Raw genomic sequence first — 22,523 nt, 5'->3', positions numbered from 1 at the left:
CGGGCAGGAGCATCACCGGCCTCTAACCCCGTGGTGCGAGAGGGGGCACGGAGGCACAGAGCAGGGAAGCAAATCCCGAAGGCAGCAGGTTACAGCTTTTCTGTGGGCGGAGTGACACTGCTAACACCCTGTCCTCGTCCCCCACCCTGCTCCCTCCCACAGCCACTGTTTCTCTGGGAATCCTCTCCATAGGGCTGAGGAAACAGAGGCAGCAGTCCTGCTACCCGCAGCTCTGCCATGGACCGACTGACACTGCTGAAACTCTGTCACCCTGTCCCCCACACTGATTCAGGCTTCTTCCTTCAGCCCCACAGCCACAATTCCCCAGGGAATCCTCTCTGTAGTGGTGGGGAAACAGAGGCAGTATCCCTGATCTCCCTGCAGCATCATCCCTGGTAACCCCTCCAGCACCATCCTTGAGGCAAGGTCCATGGCAGCAGAGGATGGAGGGATGGATGGAGGGATGGCTGGAGGTAAGGGCTGGCAGCTCTGCCCAACTCTGGCCAGGAAGCCATCCATCCATCTCCTCCCAGCCCCGTTCTCAGTCCCAAATTACATTGCGTTAATCTAATCAGGCAGCAACAACCTGTAACCCGCGGTAGCTCCTTAATTACCTCATCTTTTCCAGGGGGATAATGAGGGTAAACGGGAAGGAAACACTTCTGGGATCTCTCGTCTCCCCATGGTCATTTGCCTGGGGTCCTGTTGCAATGGATGGATGGGGAGCAGGGGCTGGGGTGCAAGAGCCTGGCACGGAACCACCCCAGCACCCAGCAGTCCAGGCTGAGGCTTCCCAGGGCTGGAGGATGCAAACATGTGGAATCAACCATCCCAGAAAAGCACAAAAGGGGTCCTGCATGCCTATGCCTGCCTTAGTTTCCATGTCTGTGGAGGTGCCCTGCCTCAGTTTCCCCACCTGCAGAGGGTCACAGACGTGCAAGACCTGCTTGGGGTGGCTCTGGAGCTGGGTCGAGGTGGGATGAGCCATGCTGAGCCCAGTATCTCCCCAGAGCTCAGGGCATCCCTCACCCCATCCTCCTCCTCCTCCTCCTCACCCATGCATCAGCCTTGCCGGAGCCTGTCATGCTCACACTGCACAGGGCACTTGCACAGACCCTTTGCGGGTGGAATTTCCACAGCCCAGAACAAGGCAGGCCCTGCTCCCCATGGACCCTGCACGTTCTGAGTGGGACTTTTTACTGATCCAAGCAAATTTCCCAAACTCTGGCACCCCCTGAGCCCTTGGGGTGCTCCTAATGCACCCCCCCACATCCCAGCCCAGCCCCCCGTGGCCGAGGGAGTGGGGCCAGAGTCAAGGTTGCTTCCTGTTGATGTCCCTTTGTCAGGCAGGACAAACAGGGACTGCAGCCGCTCTCCTCAAGGATTTCCGTCCCCAGAACATCGTGGCTTTCTTGGAACAGCCAACACTGGCCTAATGATCTGTCACTACTTTGTCACTAATTAGTTCACTGTTCTAAGAAGGGAGGTGGCGAGGGCTGGGACTCTCACCCTCACTTGTCCCTAACCCATGTGCCATGGTGTGGAGGGGGACATGGACACCACTCAGACCCGTGTCACTTGTCCCTAAGCCATGGTAAGCAGAGGGTCACGGACCATCCTGTGTCAGCCACAGGAAAACTGCTCCATGGTTAGAAGCACCCCTGGTATAAGGATGCCTTCGCCTTGAAGGACACAGACGTCCCAGCACCCAGCTGGCACCAAGCCTTGGGTGCTGGCTCTGGTATCCTTGGGACATGGCATTCCTGGAAAGATTTCCCAGGCATGCAGTTCCCTTCCCATCTCCACTGGCCACCAGCACCTCCCAGACAGGCTTCCAGGACTTTCCTAGATGTTTCCTAGCGGATTAGCCATGCCAGGGCTCTCTGTGCCTGGCTCTGCTTGGCAGCATCCTGGCAAAGCCCTGGGGGTGCAGCCAGAATGGGTCTCATGGGGTCAGGGACATCCAGGTCCCATGCAGGAGGAACGGGGAGCAGTGGGATGAGAAAGGGAACGTAGCATTCCCACATCCATCTCTGCAACCCCTCCTGGCATGGCTGGCGCTAATGGGATCTGCACAGTGATTAGGGACCTCATTCATCAGTCTCTGATGGGATCTGGGAAAATTGAATTGCCAGCCATCTGCAGCTGGGGAGGAATTCGATTTGGGGCAGCACTCTGGAGCAGGGCGTGGGGGGCTGGCAGAGCTGCCTCCCCCTGGGGCTCCGCTCTGTCCATACAGGGACCACTCTTATTTTCCATGTCTGTGATGGGATCCGGCTCTTGGCTGCCAGCAAGGGGTCTAGGAATCACAGGGGTCTCACTACTCAAATGGGGAAACTGAGACACAGCCAGCAGAAGCCCAAAGCCTGTTATGTGGGGAAAGGATCACAGTGCTGGTGTTTAACAGGTCAGCACCCAGCCAGGGGTTTGGCCTCCAGCCCTCCTCATCTATGGGGGTTCCCAAAGCCATGCCCAGGGCACCCAAAGGTGCCAAGCATCCTGCACCCATCAGAGCTGGACTGGAAGAAGTGATCCCCTCTCCTGCAGCAGGAAGAGGGACACTCGGGAGCCAGTGCTGCTCCCTGGCATTTCCTACCCCACAGGTACCCTTTGGGCAGGTCCCCACCATCCTCTCCCCCATATCCATGGGATGGCCAGGGTAGGGATGCAATCAGATTCAGCTGCAAAGATCCCAGCCTAGTCCCCAAATTTATGGACTCAGCTCCCAGAGGCCCCTCCCACCCAGACTCGGCTCTGCAGGGGATCCCAGCCCATCACCTCCCTGCCAAATGTCACAGCTCAGCTCCAAAAAGCCAAGTCACCCATATGGGCCCTGTCATGGTCTGGGGAAGATGCCACTATGCCATCTTGAGGGGCGCAGCAGGAGCGCACTGATCCCAGCTTCCCCCCTGCCCAGGGTGCAGCAGGAACACCCCCATCCCAGCTCCCGCTGCTTGGGGTGCAACAGGGCACCCCTACCCCATATCCCCATTCCCGGGGGATGCCATAGGGCATGAGAGCACTGCTACCTGTATACCAAACCCCACTGCCCCCCAAAAATCAGCACCAGGGCTCTGCAGTTCTGGCACGGGCTGATTCCACACCCATGAGCTGTCACTCCTTGAAAAAAGGCCATTGCCCTGTGGGGACCACCAGGCTGGGAAATACTGGGGCACACCCACCTATCCCGGTCTGGGGGTCTCGCTATGCCCCCCCGGCCCTGCTGGGTGGGGGAGGAAGCCAGCCCTGACCCACGTCACGGAAAGAAGCCGCCGCGGCCCTTTCCTCCCCTTTATTGCCCTGCTGATGTGTTTGTGTCCGCCGGAGGAAGCGCAGGGACAAACGCCCGCACACGCGTCTCCTCACCGCCCCCAGAGGGTCCCCGGCCCCTGCACACGGCCGGTCCCACGCGGAGGAAGCTGAGGCAGGAGCAGCCCCGCGGTGCCGGCTGGGGCACCCTGATCCAGGTGGGCAAAGGTGCCCCAGTGCAGCCCCCACAGCCACAGGGGACAGTGCCCTCCCCCTGTCCCCCAATCCCTGGGAACAGCGGGACCCCCCAGCCTCTCCTGCTCCACCAGGCTGCGAACACGTATCAATTAGGACTTGATTCAGGATTCAGTCCGTGGGTAATTGCATTGGGGCTGGTGGCAGGGAGGGAGAGGAGGAACAGACATCTTTAGCCTCACCCCCCTGCAGGGTGGTCGGGAGGAGGGGGCTGGTGTTAGGGGATAATAACCCCTCAAGCCCTATATACCCCCTACATGCCACGCCCCCACAAGGCTCAGGAATGGGGTTCCTGATGCAGCCAGCACTCAGGACCCACGTGGGCCTGGGGATCCTGGGGCATTTTGTGGGGATGAGCTGTTCCTCACCCACCCTGGACTGGGACGTGCTGGAAGGGGAGCCAGTCGGCAGGACCTATCCACACCACTCACGTCCTGTCCCCACACTGCATGGCAGCTCCGATGTCCTCAAGTCTTCACCTGCCCATTCACGGTGGGGGGGGACTCAGTGCCCCCCCTCGCAGGACACACCGGCCCTGCTCAGCTCCTTTCCCTCCGTCAGCAGCTTTCAGCTCTTTCCCGGAGAGCGTTTCCTTCCCTTCATTTCCCAGCATGGGTCCTCGCTCCAGCCTTGAACTCACAGCCCCCTGGAGCCCCCCCATGTCCCCCAAGCAGCTGTGCTCCCAGGGTGACCAAGGCCACTGCTCTTACAGCCAAAACCGTCGGCACGCAGGTCAGGGATCCATCCAAGCTGAAGAGACGGTCGCAAGAGGGAAAGAACCCCCCCCAAGCCACCCCCTCCCCAAATTTGGGTGTGCTGAAAGGTGCAGGAGCACCGAGGACCAAGTGTTTTTCCACCCACGTACTGGGATGCAGCCTCCACCTCCCCAGAACGTGCAGCTGGTTCAAGGAGGGTGGAGTGCTCAGGGCAGGGTCCTGCTGGGGATGCTGAAGGGGCTGCCTCCTTCCCAGCACCCCCCACCCCGAGGGCTGGCCGCCAGGTGGAACACAGCCGAGCTCTTGGGGCTCCCACTGCCAGCAGGACAAGGGGACACAGGGAAGTGGGGACTCCAAGCCCCCAGACACACGGGACCCCCAGATATTCTTACGCACATCACACCCTCAAACCTCCAGCACACGAGGGACCCCCAGGCCCGAGACCACCAACCCCCCTGGGACCTCCTGGGTGCCCCCTTCCCCGGGGTCGCTCACGGTGTCCTGGAGAGTCCCCATGGCGCGGCCCAGCTCCTGGCGCAGCTGTGGGAGGGCTTGGGGGCCCCCCCGGGACCGGGACCGGCCCCCCCGGTCCAGCCCATTTCCTCCCGGGATCCCGCCGGGATCTTGTATCTCTCCCCCCACGCCGCCTCCTTCCTGCGTGGAGCGCAGCGTGTCCCCAAGCCCAGGGTGGGGGAGCCACAAAACAGCACCGCCGCCCCCCGTCCCGGGAGCCCCACCCGTGCTTCAGTTTCCCCGTCAGGCTCTCCCAGTGGGATTCACAGCTCCCCACAGATAAAGGGGAGATAAGCGGGTGCAAGTGTGTTGTGTTCGGGAAACCCACCCCTCCCCCGCCGGCGCGAGAAGGGGTGGGGGTCCCCCAACCCCCAGTCCGATCGGCCCCCTGCCCCATGCAGCACCCAGCACGGCGGGCCGGGAGCCCCGGCTCCTAATTCCGTCCCCCAGCATGAACACTGGACCCCCCGCACCGCCGGGACCGAGTGGGAGGGGAGGCGGTTGGGATGGGGGTCCCGGGTGGGAGAGAAGGTAGGTCGCGTGTCGTGTTTGCGAGGTGAGGTGGTTGGGGTGGGAGCCCCGCGTAGGATGGGAGGCGAGTGGGGGTCGTGGGTAGGACGGCAGGGATGTCAGGGGTCCCGGGTGGGAGGGGAAGTGGTTCGGGGGTCCCGGGTGGAACGGGAGATCGTGGGGTGAGGGTCCCGAATGGGAGGCGCTTGAGGATGTCGGGAAGAGAAGGGTCCCGGATGGGAGAGGGGTGCGGGGGGCCCTCGCGGTGGAGGTCCCGCCGTCCCTACCTGTAGCGCCTCGGGGCCGGGCGCGGCGTCCCCCGCCCGCAGGAACCCGCGGCTGAAAAAGCGAAGGAGCGCGGTGAGTAGCCGCGGCACCATCCCGGCACCATCCCGGCCCGCGCCCCCGCACCGCCCGCGGGCTGCGGGCACGCCCCGCCACGACACGCCCCGCCACGACACGCCCCGCCACGACACGCCCCGCACCTGCTGCGCGGGATCCTGAGGGGCGGGGATGGGCGGGGGGCGTGGGGTCGGGAGGGGTCAGAGCATCACTCTACAATGTGGGATGAAAGTCCCCGGTGTGGGACGGGTGTCGAGGTCGTGGTGCCGATGTGGACTGAAGATCAGGGCATCACTCCCCGCTGTGGGGAGCGGGTCGGGGTGAGGGTCCCATGTGTGTGTGGGACGGGGTTGGGGGTGCCGGGGCGGGGCGGGAGTCGGGGCGGGCGTCCCGATGTGGAGAGGGGATCGGGACATCACTGCTCGGCATGGAGAGGGGAGAGGGGTGGGAGTCCCAATGTGAGAAGGGTGACGGGGGGTCCCAGGGTGGTGCCAGGGTGCCCATATGGCGAGAGAGTCAGGGCATCACTCCCCAGTTTGGGTGGCCCCGCTCTGGGCCATAGGACTGGCAGTGCTCTCCTATTGGGCAGCTACCGGGTGTGCCCTCACGGGTCTGGCATCCAGGGGGACACTCACCCTCCTTGTTAAACTCTTCCCTTGTGAGGCTCAGGTCACCCCCCTGCCCCTTTCCCCTTCTTGGGTAGGGATCACCTGCCAATCTCCCCCCACCCTCCGTGCAGGCTCCAGATAAAGCGACCCCACACACTTAAGGGCTGCGCCTCACATTTGATTTGGGGGGTCCTCACCTCATCCTCCGTGGTGGGGCACTGAAATCTCACCCCATCCCTGGCCCTGGGGTAACTCTGATGCAGAGCTTGGTACAGAAGGACTCCCTTGCCTCCCATTTCGTGGGATACTGGACGTGTCCTACCCAGCACCCCTCCCTTGGATAGGAAGGGATCCCCATGTTGGAGACCTTCCTAGGGTCTGTTCACCCCCACCCTCCTATATAACTGCATCGCCTTCACCGAGGAATGACCACCCCGTCACGTCTCCGACTCTCTCCCAGGGACAAATACAAGGATTTTGGGGTGCTGCCCCCACCCGAACTGCCCCGGGGAACCAACACAGAGGATCGAGGTGCTCGGCCGTGAAACGGTGGCCATGTGCCGGTGAGAGGGACCTCCATCCGTCCTCATTCTCCTCCTCAGGGCAGGGGAAGCTCTGGGCTGGGGGAGGAAAGCCACCCGCTCTTCCTTCTCATCCCAGGAGTGTGTGTCCCCAGGCACTCCCGTGTCCCTGGTGCTCTTCGGGGACAAGGTGCTCTAGGGATTCGCTGGTGTCAGGGCTCAGCCCCCTTCGCACCATTTCGCAGGAAAATGTCACCTCGAGGCACGGGTCAAGAAGGGGAGGGTTTGGGACACCCTGCATGTTGTACCCTGCATCCCACTCCCCGCACCGCACTTCCTGCACCCCGACCCCAGGGATGCCGGGACAGGAGGTCCCGGAGGAGGGTCGGGGTGGCCGGTGGAGCCGCGGGGCCATCTAGTGGCCAGAGCCACCGGGGCCACTCCAGGGGGCTGATCCCGAGCACCCTCCCGCAACCTCCCCGGCCTCAGGGGTCCTCCTGCCCCTGGGGTGACCCAGGGCGATGGGCACCTCTTCCCTGGGCACAGGATCATGGGCACCTCACCCTGAATCAGAGCCCCTCCAGGGCAGCATCTCTGCGCCCACGGCCCTGACCAGGCCACCACCCAGAGCCACTGGGTCCCCAAGATCAAGGTGTGGGGTGTCCAGCTCTGGGGACACCCTGCTGCAGGGACCGAGTGTCACCCAGCCTGGACAGGCCGTGCTGGCACAGATGTGGGTCCTGGGCTCCATGAATGAAGCAGATGCCCAGTGGGAATTGCAGATTCCTTGTGGGGAATTCCTCTGGCAGCAGAAACACCTCGAGGAGACCCTGTCACCAGAGTCACCCACGGACCAGGTCACAGCCCGGGAGACACAGACCTATTGCTGGGCACAGGGACACAGTGCAGGGCTGTCCCTACATCCCTGTCCCCAACTGCTCACCCAGGGGTGCAAGGGGTGGGACACAGGGGAGCAGGCACACAGTGGGGCAGGGACATATCCTGCAGCACTCTGTTGCATCCATGCGTCATTGCTCATCTCCCAGCTTGACACGGTGTATTTATGAGCTGCTCCCCGGCTCTTCTGTGTGCCCCAGGAATGGCGTCCCTTGGATGGGAACGTCACAGCACTCAGATGGACTCACGCAGCCCCAGCACCTGGTCCCGGAGCTGCTGGGAAATAACTGTGGGTGGTGGCGGGAGGCAGCAGTGGGGGCTTCCCAGTTGGGCTTCCCACATTTCCATCCTCCTTGTGGTTTTTCCCTTGTTCCCAACCCAGGCTGGATCAATTCGCGCTGTGCATCCTGCCTCTCCCTAGGCCCTTGGGGAGCAGCCACCCCGCATCCCAGCTGGAGGGTGTCTGATGGCATCAGAGGGAGCAAAGTTCATGTAGGCAAGTAAATATTAACGCTTATTCCATGGAAATGGAATATTCCACACCAGAGACACCGGAATAAACACACTCCAGCTTTTCCCTGGGAGGTGCTGGCAGTAAATGGTGCCAGACTGCTAAAGTGGAAGGATTTTGGGGGGTTAAGGCACCAAGATGGGCCTTTACACCCTGTGGAACCCCAAAATCCCATTTCTCCTCATCCCTAGCCCTCTTTGGGATCACTCTCAGGAGGGGCAACTGCAGCAACCCACCCCCAGAGCAGCATCTGTGAGGATACTGGATATACTGGGGGCACTGGCAGGGGAGGGGAGCATGGCCGATGGTTCCCAGCTGCGCCGGCGCTGCTGTGAGTCATGTCAAATCAGCAATGCTCTGTCAAACCATGGCACTGGGACAGACCCAGGGCTGGATCCTGGCTCTGGGGAAGCACAGAACTGTGCCACCTTCCAGGGCATCCCTGTCCTCCAGGGGTGGCCAGTGCAGGTGGCACATGGGTGTTTGGGGCTGCGGGCTCTGCCTGTGGGACGGAGGACACTGGGACTCGACTGAGCCTGGGGGATGTTACTCCACTAGTGGAGCTGCTGGATCCGTGGATGAATTGGGGTGTTACTTCTCCAGAGCTGCTAATCCAGGATACACTGACAGCCCTAAATCCCATCAGAAATCAATCCATCTGCTCTTCCGCTTGGCACTAATCCCCACAATGGCACCCGATCGATATCCCATTCACTGCTCAGTGGTTTCCCCATGGATAAATCCCACCCAGTGCCTAGGATGCAGCTGCCCCCACAGAGGGCTCTCGTGTCCGGGCAGGGCAGGGCGTGCTGCAGAGCCAGATGCCATATGGCTGCAGGGTAGGGAATGCTGTGGGGCAGGGAATGCTGTGTGGCTGTGGAGCAGGGAATGCTGTGGCATCCTTCATCCAGGCTATGCTAGCCATGAGGCTGGGGGTGCTGGGAGGTTCCATGGGACCAGGCAGGTCCATGGGATGGACCTGCTGGGAGCAGGGGGAGAGTTGGGAATGCAAGGGAACAAGGAGGAGCTGTGCCTGCAGCTGTCGATAGGTGTGTACATGCGTGTGTGTGTGTGTGCACATGTGTGTGCACCACAGCCAGCCCCAGAAACACCCAACACCCCAGCAGGGTGGGATCCAGGATCCAGGTGGATCCCTTGATCCATCACAGGAGCCAGACCCTGGAATGATTTCGGGCTGGGCAGGGGTGGGGGTGCCCTGGCACCAGCCCCTCAGTGGGGACGGTCCCTCGAGGTGCCAGCTGCAGGAGCTTGGTGGCAGCAGGCGCAGGGCTCAGGCTATCATTGGATTTGGAGCAGGATAACAAAGGGATGAGGAAGGGATAAGGAAGGGCCCGGCTGATCGAGTGATACCACTGATGAATAAGTGATGAAGCCCTTGGAGGGTCTCTATGGAGACAGTTCAGAGCACGGCAGGGGCTGGGGTCCACCAGCAGCCCCCACACCCCACGGTGCTAATTAGGGGGACGAGTGTGATGGCAGAGTCCTGCTGGTCCCACCAGGGTGGCTGGGTCCCCACTGGGCTGAGATGGCTCTCGGCTCAGTTTCCATACCTTTCCCCCCATTCCTCAGCTACTTTCCCAACTGGCTTGGCTGGTCCCCACGAACAAGCTCTGGTCATGGTGGCCACTGGCATTTCCAGCCTGGCTTGTGGGCCTTCATCCCTGGGGTCACACACAGCCTGTCCTGAGAGAGTGTCCTGTGTATGCAGGGACAGAGCACACTCCCACTGCACCCTCAGAGGGGTGAGGGACACAGGACATCCATGGGGACAGCCTGCATCCAGGAGGTCAGCATGTGTCCATGGGGACAAACTGAATCCAGAGGGACACCATGTATCCATGGGGATAGCGTGTGTCGAGAGGGACAGCATGTATCCATGGGAACAGCCTGAATCCAGGAGGACAGCATGTGTCCATGGCAGACAGTGTGTGTCCATGGGGACAGCATGTGTCTAGAGGGACAACCTGCATCCAGGGGGACAGCATGGGTCCAGAGGGACAGGTGACATCTGTGGGGACAGCATGCATCTGGGGGACATCCTGTGCCTGGAAGGACACTACACACCTGGAGACAGCACGTCTTGAGGGGCAGCAGGTGCCTGAAAGGACAGCACGTGTGCAGAGGGACAGCATATTTGACAAGGGACAGCACATGCCAGTAAGGATAGAAGTTGCCTGGAGGGACAGGATGTGTCTGGAGGGACACAGGGATTTTGGGGACAGCACATACTGGAGTGAGAGCATGCAGCAGGTGGAGGGACAGCAGGTGCCTGGGGGACAGCAGCCCCCAGATATGCAGTGCCCACACCACACTTGCAGGTGTCCCAGTGGCAATAAGGAAGATCCCAGCACAGGAAGATGCCTCCTCAGCGCAGGCATATGGAGAACAGGAAATTATTGCCAGATCAAATAAAAGATGAGGAGGTGAAATCCACTGGTGCTGCCTCCATCACTCTAAGCTGACCCAGCTCCAGCTGCAGGACACGGGGACTTGGTCACCAGCTCCTGCTTGTCCTTGCCACTCGCCTCAGCCCCTCCTTTAGGGGTGGGTTTGCTACCAGAAGACAGTGGAGTGAGGTGCCACCATGTGCCACTCTGTGCAGGGATAGGGAAGCAGGCCTGGTTCCCACCAGCTTTGAGACCCCAGAGAACTTTGGTACACAAGGAATGGGGTCCCTGTGCCCATGCTGGTACCTGATCCCATAGGATCCTCAAAAGCAGGCATGAATGATAACATCACTTAAGAGAGGGATGTTCTGAGCCCTGACCCAGGGATGCTCCGAGCTGCCAAGGAAGCTCTGAGCGCTGATCCTGGGGCAATCTGAGCCCCATCCCAGGATGCTCTGAGCCTCCCTTCAGCTTCTCACTGGTGGCCCCAGGATTTTCTTCCCCATTCAGGACAGCTCTCCATGGGCATCCCTTGGCATCTGGATGCTTGCTGCCATTGTCTCACCTGGCATCTGCCTGCTCCAATCCTCCCTCATTATCTCTTTTGTTAACGAAGAAATCACTTCCCAATTTAACCTGGATTAAACCAGGAGCACTCACTTGCTCCCTAGCTAGTTCTCCTCCAATTAATTTGTTCCTCGCTTTTATTTCCAAATTAATTCTTCAGGCTCTTTGGCTGGGAAACAACAGTTGTGGCCAGGGTCTTGGGAAGGGATCAGGATTAATTATCTCAGTGGGAATGAGCTGAGGGGAAGTGGAGCAGGGGCTTATCCCAAGATGGGAATATGGATCTAGGGTGAGCAGTATCCCCCAGACCACCCATGAGCATCCCACCAAAGGAGGGTTGTGGGAGGGGGGACTCAACAGCTTCCATCATTTCCATCCTACCTTGGAATACGTCATAGAGACAAAATCCTCACAGAACCCAATGTGGCACCTCTGGGGGCAGGTTGAGGGGGGGCCAAGCTCTGCAAGGGTTAATGCTGGGTACAGCACAGGGTGTTGGAGCTAAAAATACTGTGTGCCTTTCTCGGGATTTGCTCAAATGACTCATTCCTCTCCGTAATTTATTGCTCATTACATAATCACTTTCATTTTCAGCAGGAGAAAAATGGAATTATTTTTTTCCCCTTTTCTTCTGTTTTTTAAATGAAAAGGGCATTTAGCAAATGAGCACCGGCCATTTTCCCCATCCTTCCTGGCATCTTTCTGGCAAAGGGCCAGGATGCTGCTGCTGGCTCCAGCCTCCATCCAAAGACTCCCGAAAGCCTGGTGGGCACTGGGGGACTGCTATGGGGGAGTGGGGAGCCTTTGGGTGCTGGGGTCTCTGGATGTTGGGAGGGAGGAGCACCCTGGGGGCAGCTCACTCGGAGGTTCTGGGATGGGACAGAGAGGTTGGATCTGAAGTGCCCATTGTCCAGCTGGGGTGAGTGCCCACTGGCACAGCTGCAAGGGACCAGCTGGGCTCCAGCTCTGTCCCAGTAATCCCAGAGCTGCATCCCAGCAAGCCCAGTCCCATGTCCCAACAAACCACTGGGTTGTACATCCCAGAAATCCCAGTGCTGTTTCCCACCGAGCCCAGTACAGTGTCCCAGCAAGTCCAGTGGCATGGGCTAGCAGGGACAGTGCTGCATCCCAACAATCACAATGATGCATCCCAGGAAGCTCAGTATGGTGGTCCAGCAGTTCCAGGCCACTTCCCAACAAACCAAGCGCTGTGTCTCACCAAGCCCAACTAAACCCCGAGCTGTGTCCCAGCAATCCTAGCACTGTGTCCCAGCAATCCTTGTGTCTGATAGCACAGCTGTCCCCACCAAACCAGGTCAGAGGACTCCAGGGGGAAATGGGGGCTCTGGTTCAGGCTCTGGCTGGGACTGGGATGATTCTCTGGCAGGCAGGTAAGAACCCCACTCTCTGCCAGCCCCCCTGCCACCACTGCGGGGGGGCAGGAAGCCTTGTGTTTGGAGCTGCAGCCTTGGAATTAACTGTGCCAAATGTTTTATTTGTGTAGAAACGCAATTATGTTAATTAAAGCATATCTGTAATTACAGCACTTAGTGGCCCATAAGTGCACAAGTGACTCTGGTGACTTTGGAGGAGCTGGAAGCCTGGAGGGTGGCTTGTCCCTGGCACCAGAGAGCTCTGTGGCGGTGTCCCCATGAGGTGAGAGGGGTGGCCCCATGGCCTGCTCGCTCTGCAGGGGATGGCGGGCAGTGGGCCAGGATGCTCAGTACCCACAGCCCCATCCTGGCCACACCACAGTCCTGCTGCTCTGGCAGCCAAGGCAAAAGGCAGGATATGCCTCCAGCACCCCAGGGATGATGGAACAGCAGGAAAACAGGTCCCTGAGGTGGGCACCAGTGCCTGGGCAAAGCGGGGAGAGTCCTGGCTCTGGGGCTTGAGAGTGTATCTGGGAGGGGAAACAAATGGGAGGCAGAGGAAGATGACAGCTGGAGCAGCAGCCAAACAACCACAGAATGGCTGGGATCACATCCCACAGTCTCCAGGCAAAGGGAAGAGGGAAGGGGGTGTCTGTCCCCAATTCAATAAAGCCTTTGTTGTGGGTAGTGTGTGATGGGGGGATAAGGACCCCAGTGGGAGGATGGGTTGGGGTAGAGGGGGAGCATGGGAGAGCCTGGAGCAAGGGAAGCAGCAATGGTGGGATGTGCTGGTCCAGCATGGATAGGGAGCTCCGAGGTCCCCACACACCCAGACACCTCTCCTCCACCACAGAGCAGCCAACCTCCAAGGCCAGCACCTGCTGACACAGTTTCCATCTTCCCCTGCCTCCACAAATGACTGAAAATTGCCCATTTCCTGCAATCACCCAGTCCAGAGCCAAAAGATTTCACTGGAGCCGAAGGATTTCACCCTGCACATCTACAGGACAGATCCCGGCTTGGGCACTCGTGGTTAAGCATTACCCTGGCATCTGTGGTCAGCACAGGCACAGATGGCTGCCAAGCTTCCACACTCAGTTGGGAGCCATCATCAGCCCTGGGTAAGTCCAGACCTGCACAATAACAGGCAGGTACTGAGGGGTGCTGGGCAGTGACACAGCAGCTGCAGGAGCGTGGCGGGAAGGGACTCACGGCACCAAAGCTTTGCCAGGTGGGATTTGTTTGCCGAGCAAACGCGTGGAGGCTGTTGATCCGGCTGCAGGAGGCTGAGCCCTGTTTGCTTGGCAAACACACTGCTCCAGGTGCTCCTAACCTTGGAGCACCAGGTCCTGTGCAGGCAGCTGCCTCGTGGCCAGGCTGGGAGACCAGCTCTCCAGGCTGCCGGGAGCCACAGGAATACAGCTGGCCCTGGTGATGGGGCTGGAAAGCCTGGCAGCACTGCAAGGCTGCAAATCCATGTCCCCATTGCATGGCACCCTTGCAAATCTGCATTCTCATTTTGCAGCACTGCATGACTCCAGGACCCAGCCCACTGGGTGCAGAGGGAGCTCCCCACCAAGCTGTCCCCAAGGTGGGTCGGATGACAAGAGCAGCAGTGCCACCACCAAGCAAGGACCTCCAAGCGAGGCCACCAGCACCCTGAGGGAGCCAAACCAGGTAGGAGAATGGCAAGGCAAGAGAGACAACACACAGTTACCCTGAATCCCTGGGGAATTGTCCTTGGATAAACACAGGGCTACAGACGCTGTCAACTCATCTTTAAATTAGTGACTTTAGTTGATAACTAGAGGGCGGGGAAAGGCTGCTGGTGGTGATGGTTTAGCATGTGTTCATCATCTGTCCTTTGCTGGCTTTCCCCTTTTCTGCCTTTTTTTTCTCTTGAAAATAGTGGCAATAGAGCAGTACCCAGGATCCTGCCTCTGGTCTCCATCTCCCATCCCTTTCTGGAACCGCAGCCCCCTCAGAGCAGGAATCCTCTCCAAGGCACCAACACCACAGGTTTTTCACTGGATCCTTCATCTGTGAACACAGCACAAGCAGGAGCCACTCAGTGGCCTGGGATCCCCTCCCAAACGATCCAAATATCCCCATGAGCCAGAGTGAGCGCAGAGAGCAGGGACCATCTGCGGAGGGACAGGAGAGGACACAGCTCAAAGCCACTTGTGCTTTGGAGGCTTGTCAGGGTGAGAACAGCTTCGTCTGACACTTCCAACCCCATTTCCTGGAGCTGAGCTCAGTTTTTAATTTCCAAAGCCTCAGCTTTCCCTGAGAGGAGGGGAAGGGGCAGCTGGGGATGGGGAGTGGCAGTGAGGGCACAGCCCCTGGGCCGGTGTGGGAGCTGGCAGAGAAGTGCAGCTCAGCCCTGGAATGGGCCACAGAGATGCCACGTGGAATCACAGAAACATAGAACTGTTGAGATTGGAAAAACTCACTGAGACCATCAAGTCCAACCACTGCCCCCAGCACTGCCAAGGTCACCACTAACCCATGTCCCCAAGTGCCACATCCACGTGGCTGTTAAATCCCTCCAGGGATGGGGACCGCCCTGGGCAGCCTGTGCTGGACCCTTTCAGGGAGGGAATTTCCCCTGATATCTAATCCAAACCTACTCTGGTGTATCCTTCTGGGATGGTCCCTGGCCCAGCCAAGATCCCACTGGTGCTAGGACCAGTGCTGGAGCAGGTCAGGCTTTTAATCCTGGATTGCGCTTTCCATTAATTAATGGGCTTTCTGTGGTTGAACTGCTGGCTCCAGCTCCCCTACCTCACAGTGCCTGGACAGAGCAGGTGCCACCTGGCAAGAGTCCCCAGCCTCATCCCCTTCCCTGTGTTGGGATTCCCATGACAGGGCCGGTTCAGGAGCCAGAATCCAACTGAACTGCACAGCTAAGGATGGAAACGGGGTTCCCAGGGCATCACCATGGTCCCTCCCGGGAGCACCGTGGCTCTCTGCTGTGCCTGCAGATTGGGGGGTTGCAGGAGGGAGTGGACTGGGGTCTCCCTGCCTGTGCTCTGGCTCTGCACACGCTCAGCTGGCACGTGGATCTCACTCCCGGCACGCTCCCGGCTCCGTGCATGGCAACGCACACCCTGCCTGACTCTGCACTTCTCTCCAGCCCACGGACCTGCTGTCCCTGTCCCTGCCTGCGCAGGGGGGGGAGGCGGGGGGGTCTCCAGCAGCGCCAAATCCCCCTCTGTCCTCACCAAACAGCCCACCTACACGCCCCAGCTCCCACACCATTCCTGGGGGGAGTGACCTGGGGCACCGACACCCTTGGGCTCACAGACACTTCCCACGCCTCAACACCTGCTCACCCCCCACCCAGCACCGTCGCTCCTCGGCCGAGCTTCAGCAAAATGCTCAAGTTTTGGGGCTTCCATCCAGCAGTGCTGCTGACTCAGCACCTGTCCCGCTCCCTGGTGAGGCCAGAACAGGTGGGAGACAAAACCAAACCACACGGCAGTCCCAGACAGGCTCTGGCGCAGCCATACGGGAAAAGCCATGGATGGGGAGGCCACAAGGCTGTGCTGACAGGGTGGATGGAGCATGCTGTGCCCAGGGAGCACAGGGTGAGCCACGTGCCTTTGTCCTGGGAGACTCACACTCTCACACTTTGTTTAGTCTAGCCCTAAGCCTAACCCTGACCCAAGGCCCAGCCATCGCTCTAACCTTAAACATAGATCCAGCCTACCCCTAAACCTAAACAGAGACCTAACTATAAACCTAACCCGAAACTTAGCCTTAACCCGAGCTCTAACCCTAAAGGTAACAGTAACCCTAACCCTAGCCCAAAATCTAATCCTAACCTAATTGCTAACCCTAAACCCTAAGCAAGGAAACACACAGCTGCACCCATGGACTCGTGTCCTTCCAGCTAAGCTCCAGGCAAGTAGTTGCTCAAGGACAGGGCTGTGGAGCCATCCCGGCTTCAGGAGAAGGGACGTGGGGCAGCTCCAGTGTGAGGATAAACCTCAAACCACCACGAAGCCGCATGGACATCCTGGAGCAGAGGGATGGAGCATCGCCACTGAGCAGCGACATCCTCACCAGGCTGATCAATGCCACCGCTTGGCAGGGCTCCATGCCTCAGAGCCAGGCTGGGGCCGTCAGACCAGCCAGGGCTCATGTTCCAGGCTACAGCTCCCTCTGTTCTCAAATTCCGGCAGTCCTGCCTGTTATCTGCCCTCGCAGGAAGAAGCATTAGGGGTCTGCTGCAGTGGGGTGAGATTTGGGGTGCCCATCAACAAGGAGGGATTTGCCTGGAAGCTTCACTTGGAGGATCAGCATCGTCGCCCCATAGCAAGCAGACACTGAACCCCAGGGGACACAGACAGATCCCTCTCCAGACCCCACTCCACAGCCAAGCAGGGCACAGCCACATTTGGCCAGTAACAGCTCAAGGGAAGAGAAGGGAGGAGAAAACCCTCCACCAGTCTCTGCCTTTCAAATCCTCCTTATAAATAGCTCCTCGGTGTCTTCTGAGTCACCCAGCTGAAACGTGCAAGTTAATAACAGCCTGGGAAGGGGCTGGGAAGAGACTGAGATCCAGGGGAGGTTTCTGGCTCAGTCAGCACTTCATGCCAGGTCTGCACCAGCAGCTACTGGCTGCTCTTCCATCCTCGGGTGGATCAGACCTCCAGCACATCTGGAGAGCAGAGGACTTTGGGAATGCCAAAACACATGGTGAGGCTGTCCTCCATGGCTGCAATGCTTGGGCTGAGCCCTAACCCCCTCCTCAGCCCCAGCCAAAAAATCAGGGGTTAATATTTCCAGTGGGAAATGCACCCCACCCCACCTCCAAATCCTCCTCCTTTTTCTATTTGATTTATCTTAGAAAACACAAACTGACAAAGACCCAGAAGGCTTGAACCCACCCAAGATGCTCCCAAGTCATTCCTCCCCTCTGACTCCACACACACTGGTGCTGCAGGCAGGGCACAAGGATTTAGGTCCAGAAGCAGCATTTGGGACTGGGAGCAGGATCTGGGGGCAGGAGCAGCATTTGGGGCTGGGAGCAGGATTTGGGGCAGGAGCAGGACCAAGGGCTGCTGCTACCAAATAATCAGCCTCAGGGACATACCTGAGCTGGCATTCAGCAAGTCCCACAGACTGCTGTGCTGGTCCATCCCTCCAGGGTGCTATGTGGGTGACAAGGTTTGGGGACATCTTCCCACAAGGTGTTCCCAAACACCTTCCTACGCTTTCCTACATGGCCAGATTGGACAGGGAACAACTTGGTCTAGCAGAAGGTGTTCCTACCCATGGCAGGGGAGTTGGAACTGGGTGGGCTTTAAGATTCTTTTCAAACTAAACCATCCAGTCCATCCCACAATCCAGGCTCCAGCTCCCCAAAACATCAAACCTTGGGATCATCATCACCCAGGTGATCTGAGCCCCAGGCTGCCCACTGCCCACACTTAGCAGCCTCTCCATCCCTGACCCCACTGCTGCTGCTGTGCAGATGCAGCAGCGGCAGGCAAAGCATCTCCCAGCACTCTCCATCCCCCTCACCCCCCCTCCAGACAGGCCCATCCATTAAGGAGGATAGGAGAAAGCTGGACGGGCAGAAAGTCCCAGGCAGCTTTGGGCCCTGCCAGCATTTCTGGCCACAGCCCAGCGCAGCTCCCACTGAGCCACGTGGAAGCTGGGAATGAGACAAAAGCAAAAGCAGGGACCAGGGTCAGAGGGGAGGAGGAGGAAGGAAGGATTCCCAGAAAGGTCTGCTGCATCCACCGTTGCCCTGGGGAATCCTGCATTCAGACCTAGATGGATGGTCACCCTCCTGGAGCCCCCGGAGCAGCACAGCTCATGTGGAATGTGCAGGGCTCTGCTGGAGATGATGGCCAGGACACACTTGGTGAGAGCCCTCACTAACAGTGCCAGAATCTGGCCTGATTCCCAGCACTTCCAAACCACTGGCTGTTCTGAAGTCGAGGATGCTCAGGGGGATGTCCCAGGGTGATGGAGGGGAAGTTCCTAGCTCACCCTGGTGATCTTCCGTGGAGAGGTGCAGGATGCAGGAAGTTTGCAGCCAGGAGTTTCCACTCCATTCTCTTACCAGGCACCTCTAAGCTCCAGGGCTGGGTGCTCAGGCAGGTGGGTGATGAGGAAGAGCCCCAGATACAGGGACAAGAAGAGCCTGAGGCTTTGGAAAAGCTGGAGAACATCACCTGAGAACCCCAGCAATGGGGGGCCAGGTTGCCCTCACCCCACTGAACCCCTTTCCCTGGGAAGCAGAGCCACCCCAGCCACGCTGATGGGGCAATGGAGTCGGTATTTTCCATGGCACTTTACACACACAGCCCAGGGAACAGCAATAGCCACAAAGCAGAGGGTCTGGGAAGTTCTCCAGGGGGCTCAACAGCCTAACCTCACCTTTGCAGATAGTCCAAGGGCTCCAAAAGGTGGCTGAGCCCAGCTTGTGCCCCCGTGTCCCAGACAGCCTTGCTCTCTGGGTTCTGCAGAGTTAATGCCACTGGAGCAAGCCACAGAATTGTGGAATGGTTTGGGGTGGAAGGGACCTTTAAAGGTCACCTAGTGCCACGGATGCCCCCAGGCTGCGCTCTGAGAGGCAAGCAGGAGGAGTGTGACGATGCACAGTGTGGAGGGACTAGAGTTTCCCTCCTCAGGACACACAGGCAGTGGCAGGTAGGGACATCAGCAGCATCATGAATGTCACTTCATGCCATTAGCCCCTCCAACTGCTCCCCCAAGTACCCTCCAGGCTGGGACTCCAAAGAAAGCAGCTCCCAGTTTGGTGCATCAGGGAGGTAAAATGGGGGTAGAGTGTTACATATCACCTTTGCATGAGCCTTGATGGGGACACATAAGAACCATCTTTGTCTCCTCGCAGGACACCAGCCGAGTTGGTCCCTCTGGTGCTGCCCAGGGGCTCCCAGCCATGCCTCAGGCAGGATGAAGCCTCATCCCAGCGGTGGCTGCAGCCACGGTCCTTCCTCCATCACATGCTTGGCACTGACCCTGTCACCGGCCCAGCGCTGAGCACGGTGACACTTGCCCAGCTCACACATTTGTGCGGCTGCTCCTGCCAGGCAGCTGCCAGACAAGCAGCAGGGAAGGCTGGGCAGGGGTCGGGCAGCCCTGCCCATGGCCCGAAGGAAGCCCTGACCTCTCCCAAGCTCCGCTGAGCAGGGTCCTTCCCGCAGGGATGCTCAAAGCAGCGTCTCCTCCTTCGTGTTTTCCGTCCACAGAGCTCGGTGGCTTCTCCCCCTGCCCCGGCTGCTGTCAGATGCTGCGACAGCAGCAGCTACGGGCACTCTGACATCCCACCCACTGCTAACCGGGTCAGCGGCCGCGCACCCGGGAACGCGCTTCCCGCCGGGGTAAACGGCGGAAATGGGTTAAAACGTGACCTGGATAACGCAAAATGGCACTTGACTGGCTGCACCTGCATCTCCCTGCAAGAAATGCACCGTGCACGTGGGAGAGCTGGGCCACCGCTGGATCCCGGCCGCACGCAGCATTCCGGGCCAGCATCGAACACTAGGGAGCTGGAGCAGGAGCAGGGAGGCGGCAGCATCCCCCCGCAGCGCTGGGTTCACCACGGCCACCCCTCCAGCCAGCACTGCGGGGCCAAGGGCATCATCCTCTGACAGCTCCTAGGAAGCTTTTCCCCTTCTATATAACCCTCGGGGTATGCAGAAACCGGGACAAATATCTGTGAGGGACATGTGGTTATATCCCAGGTAAAACGGGGAAGCAGCTGGGCTCACCATTCCCACCTCTCCTGCCCGGGGCAGCTTGAGGGGCACAGCAAACCCGGCTACGCCAAGTTTTTATATCATCTACCTTTTTTAAGAGCCCTTTAAAAAGCAGCAGAGGCATTCCAGCTGGAGGGAACATGGGGGTTGCATGGCATTTCAAGACCTTTGTGTGTTTTGCTTAAAAAAAGGACACGTGCACGTGTTCAGGCAGCACCAGGGAAGGATCTCTGCGGGGAACAAAGCACACATAGCACCAGGGAGTGAGCCAGGAGAGCTGGGGGAAGGATGCTGCCTGCGGAGACAGACCCAGCACCCGTGGCAGCGTAGGAGGACTGGCAGCTCTTGGGGTCTTGACAAGGTGGGTCCAAGCCCCCCACCCCAGAGATGCTGGAGGGCGTTTTCTATAGAGAGGGGTAAAGTTCTCATCCGGAGGTGACCTCATGAGGGTGCAAAAACCGGTGATGCTGGAGGATAATGTGTTGGACTGGGGTAGGAGTGGGCAGCAACTTCCCTACACCCCAGTACTCCTGTCATCACCTAAAGCACCTGCTCCAGGAGACCCGGGGCTGCTCCTGGACACATCCCAGTGCAGCAAGGTGCCCCCTGGGAGCAACGGTCCTGGTACTCCCTGTGTGAGCTGCTGAGCCAGGCAGTTCAGCCAGAGCTGGAACATGTGGAGCTGGCACTGTCAGACAAAGGAATCCAGGCACTGAGCAGCCTCCCTCCTCATTGCCCTGCACCTGTATCCCTTTCCCGTGGTTCAGCTCACCCTGTGGCAATGGGGGCCCTGATCCCGCTGGGGTAGGATGGGAAGTGACTGGGAGCACCCCAGATCTCCCGGTACCCAGGAGGCAGAGCACCCATGTCCTGTGAATTGCCCGTGCACAGCCTGCTCCCCAGCAGCTGTGGAGCCTTGTGAGCGCTGCACATGCGCGCACAGAGCTGGGGGGTCTCCGCCAGCCCCAGTCAAGCTCGTGGGCCACGGGAATTGAGGTGCCGCGAGCTTCCCATTAGCCAGCTCAGCCCCTCTTCCCACGTGGGCTCTTCAGAGCATCACCCTTCCCTGCTTCCAGGGAGCACTGTCATCCCTCAGCAAGGTCACCCCCTGCTCTCATGCAAAGCCCCTTATGTCTGTGCTGCAGAATGAGAGCACTGTGACCCCCGGAGCCCCATTCCCCCCTCGCCACATGCAGACAGGCACTGTGGCACCAGGACCCCCAGACCTGTTGTGTGTGTGGGTGGGTGTGCAAGGGGTGGCTTCTCTTGACCTACATGAAGCCACCGCAAACACAGTTCAGAGATCTGACCTGCATTTCACAAAGGCACCCAGGGCCCCGCTGCAGCCCACCACTGGGCTAGGAGCCTTCCACCCTTGCAGGAAATGATCATGGGGTGAGGGAGATAGATGGGGAAACAGGGAGATTCTGTTCACACCAGCCCTCTGTCACAGGGACACCAGCGATGACCTGCCCTGGGCTAACATAGGTGGCAAGTGGGAAACAGGGTGGAGGAAAGGGGGGTCGCAGACTCTTGTCATTCCCCTGCCACCCCCTCCCTGCCAGCTGTCAGGCAGGAGGAACTTTTTCCTGCCTCCCTGATGTCTCCTTCCCTTCTTTGCCCAGCATCACTCCCAGAGCATCCCTCCCTCCTGGCGTGGTCCCCCCATCCCCGGTGCCGGCGGGAGGGAACTCACAGGTCAGACGCGGCCGCCTGGTACGGCTGGCTCCGGCAGAGGATGGAGTGTCCGCAGCCCTGGCCCATGGCTCCGCATGCTTCGGCAGCCCTGCCAGCCCCGCCGCCGCCGCGCCCGACTGTCGGTGCTGGCTGGGAGCGGAGACTCCCGCCGCGCTGAGCTCGCTGCTGTCGCCGAGCCCGATGCAGCGCGCCGAGGCGTGCGGGAGGGGAGGGCGGAGGGGGGGGGCGCCGCTGATTGACGGCGCTGCTGCGGCTCCGCGGGGCTGGGCGGGAGCCGAGCCGCTCCGCGGAGGGGCCGAAGGGGCCGCACCTGCCGCCCGCCACCGCCCACCTCGCGCCGCGCCCGGCCTCGCCCGTGCGCCGCTCCGCGCCGGGGTGGGGGGGCCTCCTTTGTCTGTGGAGGCTCTACGGGCCCTGCCCTCCCCGCGGCGGCAGCCGTCTCTCCCGGCGCCTCTGGCCCTGCTGAGACCGCAAGCCCCGTCTATTCGGCTACCTGGGGACGTCGGCAGCGCACAGCAATACCGAGCAGTGCTGGTCCCACAGGTCCCTGTCCCAGGGGCGCTGAGCAGCACTAGGCAACACCCGACCAGCAGGTTGCTTTCCCAAAGGCACT

General features: G+C 59.8%; 1 protein-coding gene across 1 annotated transcript in view; it reads right to left on the bottom strand.

Moving 5' to 3' along the window:
• PDE2A (phosphodiesterase 2A) overlaps window positions 1-22,016 on the bottom strand; it is a 37,825-nt gene extending 15,809 nt beyond the window's left edge. The window contains exons 1-2 of the mRNA XM_050332710.1: window positions 21,909-22,016; window positions 5,531-5,582 (exon numbers count right to left, since the gene is read on the bottom strand). Of these exons, the coding sequence (XP_050188667.1) occupies window positions 5,531-5,582; window positions 21,909-21,976 (120 nt within the window). The 5' untranslated portion in view covers window positions 21,977-22,016. The remainder of the gene's footprint in view (window positions 1-5,530; window positions 5,583-21,908) is intronic.
• Window positions 22,017-22,523: the final 507 nt, after the last annotated feature.

The sequence above is a fragment of the Myiozetetes cayanensis genome, unplaced genomic scaffold, assembly GCF_022539395.1.
Source record: "Myiozetetes cayanensis isolate MyiCay16 unplaced genomic scaffold, myiCay2020 scf5-8, whole genome shotgun sequence".
NCBI classification, from domain to species: Eukaryota; Metazoa; Chordata; class Aves; order Passeriformes; family Tyrannidae; genus Myiozetetes; species Myiozetetes cayanensis.
Note: the sequence above shows the minus strand (reverse complement) of the source record. Positions and strands in the feature narration are given on the sequence as shown.